Consider the following 11,773-nt stretch of genomic DNA (forward strand, 5'->3'; position numbering starts at 1 on the left):
TACGGCATTGGAGTTTCAGCCGAGACCATGGAGGGAGCAAAAATGAGAGGTAAACACACATAAATAAACATGTTAGACTGGGAAAGAATTCCATAATCCAATACATATATCAAGAAGTAAAATTTTCAACTGCACATTATTCTGCTTCCTTGTTGAATCATGATTTTTTACATTCAGAAACAACAGACTGGGACATAGAACCATCGACTTAACAGATTGGAAGCGGCCCCTCGTTTCATCCCCATGCTGCGTTATTCATCCTCCTGCCGACGACATCATGCACCTCCGGTTTTTTACTGTCAGATGTATGATATGCATTTGTGGATTGTGTGTAATTCCCAACATTATAAGACTTTGTGTTAATAATCAATTGCTGTGTGATTGTATACGTTACCAGAAAGAAAGAAATCCTTTTATAGATATATTTTGATATTTCTTGTTTTGTACACAAATTGCTCTAATCGATAATATCGATAAAAAATATGTTTACAACTGGTCAGAGAAGTGTCAGAAGTCAATGTACTCAAGTATTGTGCTAATAAACCTTTGATGTAGAACTTCACATTTCATTTTTGTGATAATTATCAGTGTAACACAAACATAATAAATTGCTATACCTTTAAATGCATTGAATGTACCTTGTTACTGTACTGCCGTATGTTGATCAAAACTATAGGACTGATTGATAACTTCTAAGCATAGCACAGACAAATAGTGACTCAATAGTTTTTCAATATCATCTTCTGGCGTTGGAAAACAATTGAAAGGGTTAGATTGTTGAACCTTTGTACTGATAAAACACAGGAATAGCTTTGTAATAGCTTCGCAGCGCTACCTGCCACCTGTTGTTGTTCTGTCAGTCTTTTACGTCTCTATGGAAACAGTGACAGGAATACAGGAAAAGGAAGAGGCTAGCTACGTTTTTCGCACCCGAGATCCGACAACAAGGATGCGATAGGTCATTTGCTACCACGTGACACCGACATGTCGTACCTCTTTCCCGGTTTTGCACAGATGCGTATACATTGAGGCTACCTTAGGCTACTTGGTTTTATCCCGTTCACTAAACCATAACTTTAAACATGTCTAAACTTTGACAATTTGTCAATTTCCTTCACTTCCGGGGACGGTTCCGCCTACTTCTTCTCATTGGCTACAGCTTTCTGGTCTGCCCGACTTGTTGTCGAAGCTCGGGTGGGGAACACAGTAACGCAGTCGAACCGAGAAAGAGGAAGTAACACACAGTAAAAGTTGTCGAGATAGTCAACAAGATACTTCAACAAAACTCAGTTCTCGAGGCGAAAAGTACATTATGGGGACAACAGCAAGTAAACTGGGGAAGGATTTATTATCAGAATACCAAGTAAGTACATAGAGAGGAAACTGCAGTTGTTTGTTTTTCCGGACCATAATAGTTCTGGCTAACTTAGCTTGCGGATTTTAGCAACAACACACAGGAAGTCTTACCAGCTTTAAGCAGATACGCACACGTATATTAGTGTGTATGAAGGTGAAACTAATGTCCCTCGCTCGTCTCTAGCAATCATTCTAACGTTGTTTACTTGTACTTTCAGGAGTTGGCGTTCTTAACAAAGCAAGAAATCCTTCTGTAAGCAATCAGCTGAACACTTGAACATCACACTTTACAATCAGTTGATTCAGTCTGACGCTCCTTGTTGTTATACAATGACAAATCTGTGTTTTTCATGTTGTCCAGCGCTCACAAGAGGTTCACCGAACTGCTCTCTAAAGAAGACAAAGCTCTGCCAAACCCCAGAGTACCGATGGAGAGCATTCTGACCCTGCCAGAGCTCAAGGTACAAAGCTTTAGGAGTCAAATAGTTGTTTTATTTCAGGGTTTTGTTCTGTATCTGTCCTGCTCTGTCTGTTCTAGAGGAATTCTGAGTGTGATGTCACGCTGATAAGTGTGAGTGACCCTTGTACTTCTTCCCGTCACAGTGTAACCCCTTCAGAGAAAGGATCTGCCATGTGTTCTCAAATTCTGACATGAAAGATGGAAGTCTGACTTTCGAGGACTTTCTGGATCTCTTAAGTGCCTTCAGTGACTCGGCTACTCTGGAGATCAAGTCCCACTATGCCTTCCGTATCTTTGGTAATTACTTTGAGTTTGGTAATCAAGATGTTGTGGCTGAGAATTCTTTTGTCTAATCAACATTTTTGTGATGTATTTTAGATTTTGATGATGACGGCACCCTGGACGGCGGCGATCTGGAGAAGCTGGTGAATTACCTGACTGGTGACACAGACGACACCAGACTAACCGCTCGGGAAATGAAAGAGCTCATCCACAATGTGAGTTCAGCCTCCCCGCATTGATACACCGTGGCTGGTTAAAGCAGGTCCAACAGTTGTTTCTGCTCCTGGTTTAGATCCTGGACGAGGCGGACATTGACAAAGACGGAACAGTGAACCTCTCAGAATTCCAGCACGTCATTTCAAGATCACCAGATTTCGTCAGGTGAGATGTATTGTCAACTTTTCCTGTTTTGTGTTTTACTTGTGTCCGACCTTCCTGCTTTAACCACAAACATTCATATTTCCTTTACAGTTCTTTCAAGATTGTGCTGTGAAGACCTACACCAGTATATAAACACGGGTCTCTCTTTGATCCTCACATGGTTGCTATTTTTCAAATCAGAACAATTTTACTCATTTGCCTTAATTTATATTTACCTGTGGATTCTACTGTCTTACTCTTTTATGCAATGTTTGAAATACAAAACCTTCCCTTTTATGTTTTTTTAAAACTTCTACGCAGAAATAAAGTTTACATGAACCTTTAATCTCTGTTTGTTTAGGACTAACAAGACTGTACACTTATAAAAAAAAGACACTGATTCCAGTCAATGTGTTAATAATTACACTTCCCTGTATGTTATCCAAAGTCCAGTGTTTATCCTTGTCAAGGGGACTCGTCATTTATACAAAGTTCAAGCGGTTTCCTCCTTGGCGATGGCAGCAAAGGTGTTCCATGCTCCGCATTCTACGTCCACCACACGCAGCCGCTGCTCCCTGAAGAACTCCACCCGCTGAGGCTCATCAGAGCTCGTTAAGGTCTTGTGTCCTAGTTGGCCGTATTCACCTGAACAGCGATGAAAGAACAAAGGTAGGCACGCAGATGCAACGTATACTTTCAAAACAATGGGTATCAGATTAGATTCAAATACAAACGTACCCCAGCCCCAAGTGTAGAGGTCACCAGTCGCTAAAGTAGAAGAGAAAATATCTGATTAACAAACATTCACTTCATAAGTACACACACATTTTTCCTGGAGAACGTACTTGTTACTGCAGCTGTGTGCCGGGAACCACAGCTGATTGTTTTCACTTCACAACACGGCGTGACGTCCAGCAGTGCTGGGAACGCTTGGATGGATATGAACACATCTTCGCTTTCCTTTCCCCCCTCCGGTTCTTCACCAGGAGACGTGCCGGCGTCTTGATGGGACGACGGCGCTGTTGAGAGCGGTTTCGTTTAGTTTAACTTGTCTGTTAATCACCATTAGCACAGTTGAAATGGTACAGCTGAAAATGAGATCACATTGCAGTTTCTTGGTGCAAATCATCCAGTTCTGGTGCGACTTGATGGGAGATCAGCTTTACCTTCAGTCAGCAGATTATAGAGGAAATCGTCATGATCTCTGGAATGATTGTTTTTGTGTGTTGTGTCCCTTTGCTGTATTTCTCCAACAGCACACACACACAGATTCTTTCTGGAATCAGACTAACCTGTGTGCGGGCTGCTTTGCTGCTTTGCGTTCCTCAGAGCCCGTGAAGGAAGTCCGAGCTGACCACTCTCGTTCCATCCCCACACATACAGGTCACCCGCATCTGTGGAAACAAAGTGTGTTTTTTTGAAAGGGCGTTACATGACCACTGGTGAACCTTTACTTTGCCCCCACATCACACACATGAGGCTTACCACTGATGCAGCCAGAGTGCCAGCCACCTGTAGCCACAGAGCTCATCGGCATTCCCCACAGAGCCTCCACTGCCCGGGGTTCCTCCTCAGGAGTGAGGCCTCCGTGTCCCAGCTGGCCGTGGCTGTAAAATGAACACGTGCACAAACAAAGAGATGATTCAGGTGGATTCCAAAGGGGGGGGACAGGCGTGTTCATTGCCGTCCATCTTTGTCAAAGGGAGGCCACAGAATATGTCGGTCTCAGTTTAGAGAGTGTCAGAGTTTTGATGTAACAAGACTCAGCAGCTACAAGTGTGTATCATAGTACAGAGCTGGATGAGATTCTCGCGTTCCCTTTGAGTGGAGGCTCTGGTCTTTGTCAGCACTCTGCTTTGTGCTCCTGTGTTAACCAAGAGATAATGATAGAAGTAAAGGAGTATTTACAAACCTCCACCCTCTCTCGTCTGTCCATTATCACAGAGGTGGTGTGGATTACATATATGAGTTATATAAGCTATTATGAGTGGGCGTATTTGTTGTACCTGCCCAGTCCCCAGGTGTACACAGTCCCAGTGGTGGTGAGGAGGATGGCGTGTTCTGCACCCAATACCAGACTCTTAGCGTTCAGCTCTGGCGACAGGGGGCGGTAGAGAGGCGGCTTTGCGGCAATGTAACCCCCAGGTACTAATGGTAGATTCAGGGAGGGTCCTGCAGTAACAGAGCAACAATAAGTGTATAGTTGGGCCACTGTCATTTATCCACAAACACACATGAGTATATTACCTGAATGGCCTGAGTGCGTTTCTATCTCCATGCTCCATGTTCGCGTCTTCTCGTTGCCCTGCAGGTCCCAGCACTCGACTCTGTCCGGGAAAGCAAGAGTCAGGTACGATTCACCGACGATCGCATCCTCGCAGCCATAACTCTCCTCCATCGACACGCCACAGCGCCTATCAGTGTCGGGGACCGTCCCAAAACCTGCCACACACACGCGACTTCCGCCTGCGAAAGACACACAAAACAGATGTCATTCACACCGCTATTGCCTAATCTTAACGTGGCTCATTTTCTGATTCATCTGTTAAAGTTGCACTCACTTCCATCATCCAAATGCAGAGACGCTCTTCTACTCCAGCAGGCTCTGATTCTGCAGATCGTCAGTCTGCAGTCACTTTTGTCCTCATGCTTCTTTATCTCCGCTGGATTTATTACTTTGACTTCGCTTGCGTCCGGTCTTGATCCTTCGTGATCACATATCTGTCCGAAGGCGTTAAACCCGAATCCGAACCAGCGCATCTGTCTTTCACCTGCTTGTTTTTGTCGGGAGACGCAGTGAAACGCAGATGTCAACACACGTGAATAACCCGGAAGTGCTGCGCATGCGCTTCAGGTCGCTGCCAAAAACGACGTATAATGGAAAAATGAAAGATCTTTTATTTTTCTGTTCATCTTTTCAGTCACTTACAAAATCATTCAGTTAAAAATTCGGAATGTAGTGTGGTGCAATTAATACAGGATGAAATGTGTAACTAAGCACAAATAATATAATGAACGTAAATGAAAGAAAAGATACAAAATTCGCCAGAATATACAGGATGATGTAATCTGCCTGGAGAATATTATGCAAAAATACTATGGGACCTTAGTAGATAAATACAGGCAGCTGGTGAAGCTCAGTCATTACCTTCAAGGGTAACATGATATCTATTGCCTTGTTTACAGCTCAGGTAAATTGTGTCAGTTGTGATAATAAGGCACTAAAGCCACTTCTATAACTTAAAGGCAAATTCAACCACCCAGCCTCTAAGAGTGGCTTTAGTCATTCAAAGCATTTCTGATGTTATAGAGGTTAGTATCCCTCTAATGTCACAAATGCTATGATTGTTGATTTTTTTTGCAATAACATGATTTTAAATGTAAATAGTATGTGGTCCCACTTTTACTATTTTTGGTAAAGATGTGACCATTTCAGTGACATCCGCTTACACACTTGCAAATGTCAAATGTATGTTTCCACACAGAGCTAGAAGCACTTGAATGCTGCATTGTTGTCAGGGCTCATTTCCTGCCACTCTTTCCTTCCCGTCCCTGCTCCTGATGACACCGTACTCCACTGCCATGTCCAGACAATTCTGGGCTATCTTTGAAACTGCAGCGGCCGTGGCTCCTTCTCCCTTCGCCAGGACGGACAGGATCTCCAGAGCCTCACTCTCCATGAGTGTCTCGGCCAGGCTCTTGTCCGCCTGCATCATGTTCTGCACGATGACAGCTCCGCGGTGCCGCAGGTCTGCTATCTCACTGAGCAGCAGGGCCTGCAAGATCTCCATCCAGTGGGTGGTCTGAGAAGAGTACAAAAGGAAGTCGCATTGGCCAAAACGGATCAAAGAATAGTTGCGATGTAGCGAGTGTGGAGCTGTTGTGGTCTGCTCACTGTTTCGGGGATGCGGGCGCAGAGCTCTGGCTGCTCGGCTGTCAGCATGGCCAGTGTCCCTGCGGCAGCTTTCCGCAGCCTCTCGTCGTCCTCTCCACTGTAGAGCACGAGCAGCTTCAAACGGTCGTTCCCCGTGGCCAGGTACAGCTTCTGCACCTGAGGACGCAGGAAACACACGCTCCTGTTTTATCTACACATCCTGCAGACTCATGCCAGACAATGGATGAGTTATAGTGTGTGTGTGTCTTACCTCGGTGCTTAGAACCAAATTACACATGCACTCTGTGGCAGAGGCTCTAACCAAGTCATGCTCTTCAAACATGTAGCCTTCCACCTTTGGTACGGCCTTCTCTTTTATGACCTTTTGCCTGTGAAACGATGCACTTCATTAGAGCAAGTTATTCATACACATACTGATTTATTGTGTTAGTTACTATTCTAATCAAGCTCTAGATCAGCTTATTCCATTATTTACATATATTTCTAATTCTCTCAGACGAAAGGCTGCATTCAAAGGCTCCTCCTAAGCCACCTAAGCACATGACCACCTCCTCAAAGGATGCAGCCCATAATGGAGAGACAGCTGTAGTGTTAGGAGAGAGCTCCCTCTAGTGGCCAACCTGAGTCGATCATTGAGGCCAGCCAAGTTGGTGAGGGCCATCAGCGATTCGAAGTTCTGCAGCAAGGTGCATTCGAGGCTCAGGAGACTGATGAGAGGGCGCACAACCTCGTAGATCTGTGATATAAATGTGAGAAGAGAACAATCAAAGCCATGTTTACACATGTTTAACTGGCGCTGGACAGAATGTTGCCTGCTTTCCTCACCCTTTCTCCTGGAAAGGCGATCTCTGGGTTAGATGTTATGGTGATTTTGGCCAAGGCTTGTGCTGCTTTGGTTTTCCCTTCATCCGTGTTGTCTGAGGCCAAAGGGATCAGAGCCTGGGAAAGAGGAGGAACACAATATAAGGGAACTAGGATGAAGTGCGTAAACGAGTGTGTGGCTAATTATATTCTATACTATATATACTGTATGTATTGTGTGCGCTACCTTTCCTCCCCCCTGTGCCACCACTGTGCCTCTGTCTTCTTGTCGTTCCACCAAAGCCAAGAACACCCTGCCGTGACAAATGGTATTTAGCCTTAGTTCGTCTGAGAGCATTTTAAGTGAAGACTATGTGGGACAAAGATGTGCAGCTGGTTTCCTACCTGGCGATACACTCTCTACAAGCCTCAGTGAGGGCTGGACTCTCATGTTTGACCATACACACCAAGGCAGACACCACGCCCGCCTCCAGCAGCTTCACCAGCCTCTTCTCCACATAGGAGGACGCATCCTGATGTATGAAAGGACGACAGATTTGCGTGAAAAATGCACTCTTTACAGGGAAGCACATACAGAAACTACTGGATTCTGGATTAGCACCTTTGGGTGCTGCTCTGGTACATGCTGCTTTGCATATTTGGCCAGCTCCACCATCTGAGGGTCTGGCTTCTCCACTTCGTAGCTGTTTGTGCAGTTCACCAGGGTGGAGCCGACTGCAAACAGCACCGTCTTATCCTCAGACTGCAGGACACAGAAAACAAAGCTATTTATAAAATGAAGATCAGAGCAAAACATCTCTTTGTGTGAGCGCTCATTTTAGGAACATTTTAAGAAGACTGTCGATCATAAATCGATTCATGGTTAAGTTGTATTGCATTTAAAACAATGTCAAGTGGTTTTGTAATAATAGAACAATAGCAAACTGACACTATAAACATTGGAAGAATACACCTGGACAAAGAAGCAGGTCTCATTCAAACCTTAGCTAGCTCAAACATGGCCTGGAGAGCGTTCTTGTCCTCCACTAGGTCCTCCTTCACGTCAGCATCGAAGGTGAGGTAGGCGAGACCTTCCACAGACCACCGGCGAGAGGTTGCCGGGAGAGACTCGTTGCACAGCCACCTAGCAGAGGCCAGGCAATTTATTTGGACTTGTAAATCCAGGAGAACACATTTTATCTATTGTGTTTCAGGCACATGAGATCAACCTCCACATATTAGATCAACCCCAGGCGTACGTACTTCCTGCACTGCTTGGCGAGCTTCAGCGTCGACCCCTCTGCAAACTGCTTCATGCTGAAATCCGTCCCTCCTGCCGATCCGAGCTTGCACAAACCCTGGATGATGACCCACAGGAGACCGTAGTTACTTTATATTCAACTCTGTTCTTTTCCTCAACTCTTTCGTCAACTTTGCTGCAGCACTCACCACCAAGGCTCTCACGCGTATCCTGTCATTCTCGCTCTGCTTGTAGAGGTCCTTCAGGAGGGCCACGCCGTTGGCCGTGATGAAGGAGGCTCTCTTGGCTTTGCCTGCGGCGTGAATAAGAGCCTCCACCGCCACCTGCTGGTGAGTCACATCTTTGGAGGCGCACAGGGAGATCACCGCATCCATCATCCCCGACATCTCCAGAGTTCTGTTCCCCACGTCGCTCGGCCCCTGGAGGAGCACCGAGACTGCCTGGATGGCCCGCAGCTTGCTGTCCAGGCCGGCTCGGCTAAAGTGTTGCCTGATCAGAAAAACACGAATTCCTCTCAGATTAGATATTTGCAGAGATCGTAGTAATTTTAGTAACAGAAATTGGAAATTAGAAGGACAATCAACCCACTGGACATATTCTTCACACAGTTTGACAAAGTTCTCCCTCTCTTTCTCACTCTTCAGATCATCAAAGAGTTTGCTGAGCAACACGGAGCAGCTCATGTGGGAGTTGTCGGTCAGAGGTGGACCTTCAGAGAGCTCGGGGACTGTTCCAGCCACCTCCAGGATCTTCTTCAAACCTACCAGAGGACAACAAATACTCAGTAAATGGATAACAATCATTCATGATTTAATCCATCAAAGCATAAGCAAGTGAGAAGGTCTAGATGACCGATGGGAGCGTTTCATACCCTGGTCTATCACCCATATGGTGAGGGAGTTGTCAGGGTTTTTTAAGGACTTGCGGGGAACTTGTTTGACCAGCAGGTTGATGGCGCTGTCTCTGCCAGGCCCCGACACTTTAGGCGCTGGCATCATTTCCAGGAGATGGCGCAACATTGAGCGTAACTCCTTCGATGGTTCTGCATTGAATTAAATTCATACAGTCAGTGCGACTCCAGGCAAGAACAAATGCAATAATGCTTTTAGGAGAACACTCAACTACACCATTAGACTCGATACGTACCGGGAAGTATGGCTTCATCTTTCCCTCTGATCTCTCTGTTCATGCCCTCAGTCAGAGCCTCAAACATCACCTGCAGCAGGTGGCAGGCAGCTAGAGACACTGTGGAGGCAGCTGATCCCATCACTGCACAGAGCTGCTCCATCCCCAACTCATTCACGATGGCCATTGTCTGCAAGACAGCAAACACCAAAGATCACAAAACTGCACTGTGCAACGAAGCCACTAAAGTTTGTCTACACCAATGGGGGAGGGGGGTCTATGTCACACTCACTCTGGACTGATGCCCTGTGCATAAACCAACCAGGGTCCTCAGAGCAGACAGGACCACAACCTCCTGCTTGGAACACAGAAGCTTCTGAAGTAGCTTCACTCCATCGTTGCGGAAGATCTGCTCAGCTCCGGCCTGTTCTCGCGACAGCACCACTAGATTCTGAGCAGCCTGAAATGAATCGAGATGAATGAATCATACTTTTATTTGAGAGTTACAACACACCCATGAACAAAGAATTAATGATAAGAGTTGGTAGTGTATGATTCTATGGTCTGCCATATGCTTACTTTCTGTCGATCACAGTCTTTTGCAGACGCATCTACGAGGAGGGAGAACATTTGCTGCACACGAGCGTCTGTGGAGTTGAGCTGCAAAGACTGCAGAATCATAAGAAAATACAGTTATTAATGGGTTTCTCAGTCTACAGTTGACAAACCATCATGGCCCCTATTCTGAAACACAACACTACCTTCAGCTGGATTTGTGCTCCGAGCTCTCTGAGCAGATCCTGGAAGGCTTTGTTCTTGGGCTCCAGCTGGGCACACCTCTGAGCATCCAGAAAAGCCTGGTCAAGCCGGCCCAGTCTCTGGAAAGACTGAGCCCTACGGAACCTGGCTTTCACGTCACCTTGATCTGTCTCAAGAGCTGAGGACAAAGAAATCATTTATTTGACTAATGCTAGAGTTTATATACAGACATTAATCTTTAGCACGTAATTGTTCTTCACCAAACACTCTAAATCGTTTTTTGGTCCCACCTTTGGAAGCATCAGCCTCTGCCTTGGTGTACTCCTCCAGTTTAAGGTAGCAGGCTGAGCGGTTCCTGTACAGAACAGCACCGTCTGTTTGGCTGCTACTCAGCTTTAAGGCTTTGGTGTAACAGCTGACAGCTCCCTGCATGTCTCCTGCCTTGAAGAGGGCATTACCATCCTCCTTCAGGGCTGCAAAGTCCTGAGAACGCAGATGAAAGCAAAGTTTTAAGTTTAACAAGAAATAAAAACTATAATATATATAAAATATAATAAATAATAGGTTCCTTTACATTTTCATTGATTACATTGTGTATCCCTGGCTAATATCCACCTAACAGAGCTATATAAATTCACACAAATGAAGAACAGTTGATCACATTATATTACAGTTCATGCAAATTAACTCCAACATGCACGTAGGGCTTCTATATACACATGTAATATATTATAAAGAGTTAATATATATACTGTATATAAACAAATGAGAACCAAGTTCGTCCCAAATATTCCGTTCATTTGAATGAAAACTGCGATAAAGCATGTTTCTATAGGAGATTACAGAATGCACAAAGATTTGCAACGTCAGTTTTATTTAGCAATCAACGGATGAATTAAAATATTGTTTATTTGATTTACAGCCAGTTTACAGAGTGACTGAATGTCTGCTAGTGGAGCGTTATCAGGCATAGATGCTTCTGGAAAAATGCCTGCGAAACTGCGGCTTCCTTACCTTTCCGGCTTCACCCGCACTCATCTTCAAGATCCGATACGAAACACCACGTTACGTAATGTATCTAACGTGTAGTTTTATTCCTTTTAGCTCACTAACTACACTCTTTTTAGCTAAACATGTTACATCTCATTTCGCTTCCGGGTGTCCGGGGCGCAGTGATGACGTGTCAGACCAATCCCCGCCCACTTCCCCCAACGCTCCTTTACCTTAAAAGGAATAGAGTTTCCAAAGCTGCCGAGCACAGAGCATCTTCGCCACCGGCTTTATTTGGTTATATTTCCAGCCCCTGGCTTTTTATCAAGCTGCTCGTGTCATGTACAGCTGATTTAGGAGCGTAGAAGCTGCATTTTAAACTTATCAGGATCAATAAGGTGAAATCAGCTGAACAGATAGTCACACAGTGTTTGTAGTGCCTTTTGAGCAAATCACTGACTCTCTTCCTGCTCCAAAGGTACTG

The 11,773-nt window shown here is 45.2% G+C and overlaps 3 protein-coding genes across 3 annotated transcripts; 1 reads left to right on the forward strand and 2 right to left on the reverse strand.

Annotated features, from left to right (window-relative positions):
- The first annotated feature begins 1,038 nt into the window (after positions 1-1,038).
- Positions 1,039-2,804, forward strand: cib1 (calcium and integrin binding 1 (calmyrin)). The gene is made up of 7 exons (XM_076142557.1): positions 1,039-1,363; positions 1,575-1,609; positions 1,718-1,817; positions 1,960-2,113; positions 2,195-2,313; positions 2,391-2,479; positions 2,570-2,804. The coding sequence occupies exons 1-7, from the start codon at positions 1,313-1,315 to the stop codon at positions 2,589-2,591; spliced, it is 570 nt and encodes a 189-aa protein (XP_075998672.1). The 5' UTR covers positions 1,039-1,312; the 3' UTR covers positions 2,592-2,804.
- Positions 2,570-5,290, reverse strand: rccd1 (RCC1 domain containing 1). Its single transcript, XM_076142556.1, has 8 exons — positions 5,020-5,290; positions 4,706-4,924; positions 4,465-4,630; positions 3,944-4,065; positions 3,751-3,852; positions 3,304-3,477; positions 3,197-3,226; positions 2,570-3,103 (listed from the first exon to the last, which is right to left on the reverse strand). The coding sequence occupies exons 1-8, from the start codon at positions 5,216-5,218 to the stop codon at positions 2,952-2,954; spliced, it is 1,164 nt and encodes a 387-aa protein (XP_075998671.1). The 5' UTR covers positions 5,219-5,290; the 3' UTR covers positions 2,570-2,951.
- A 48-nt stretch (positions 5,291-5,338) lies between these two features.
- unc45a (unc-45 myosin chaperone A) lies at positions 5,339-11,489 on the reverse strand. Its single transcript, XM_076142442.1, has 19 exons — positions 11,314-11,489; positions 10,590-10,782; positions 10,302-10,477; positions 10,120-10,209; positions 9,833-10,000; positions 9,562-9,730; positions 9,287-9,457; positions 9,004-9,175; positions 8,604-8,904; positions 8,418-8,512; positions 8,157-8,298; positions 7,777-7,917; positions 7,560-7,687; positions 7,402-7,468; positions 7,179-7,292; positions 6,974-7,089; positions 6,604-6,721; positions 6,354-6,509; positions 5,339-6,261 (listed from the first exon to the last, which is right to left on the reverse strand). Exons 1-19 carry the CDS (start codon positions 11,335-11,337, stop codon positions 5,974-5,976), a joined length of 2,829 nt encoding a protein of 942 aa, XP_075998557.1. The 5' UTR covers positions 11,338-11,489; the 3' UTR covers positions 5,339-5,973.
- Between the last annotated feature and the right edge of the window lie 284 nt (positions 11,490-11,773).

This window comes from Genypterus blacodes, unplaced genomic scaffold (assembly GCF_046128005.1).
Source record: "Genypterus blacodes isolate CSIRO-AG114 ecotype Tasmania unplaced genomic scaffold, CSIRO-AGI_Gbla_v1 ptg000021l_1, whole genome shotgun sequence".
Classification (NCBI taxonomy): Eukaryota; Metazoa; Chordata; class Actinopteri; order Ophidiiformes; family Ophidiidae; genus Genypterus; species Genypterus blacodes.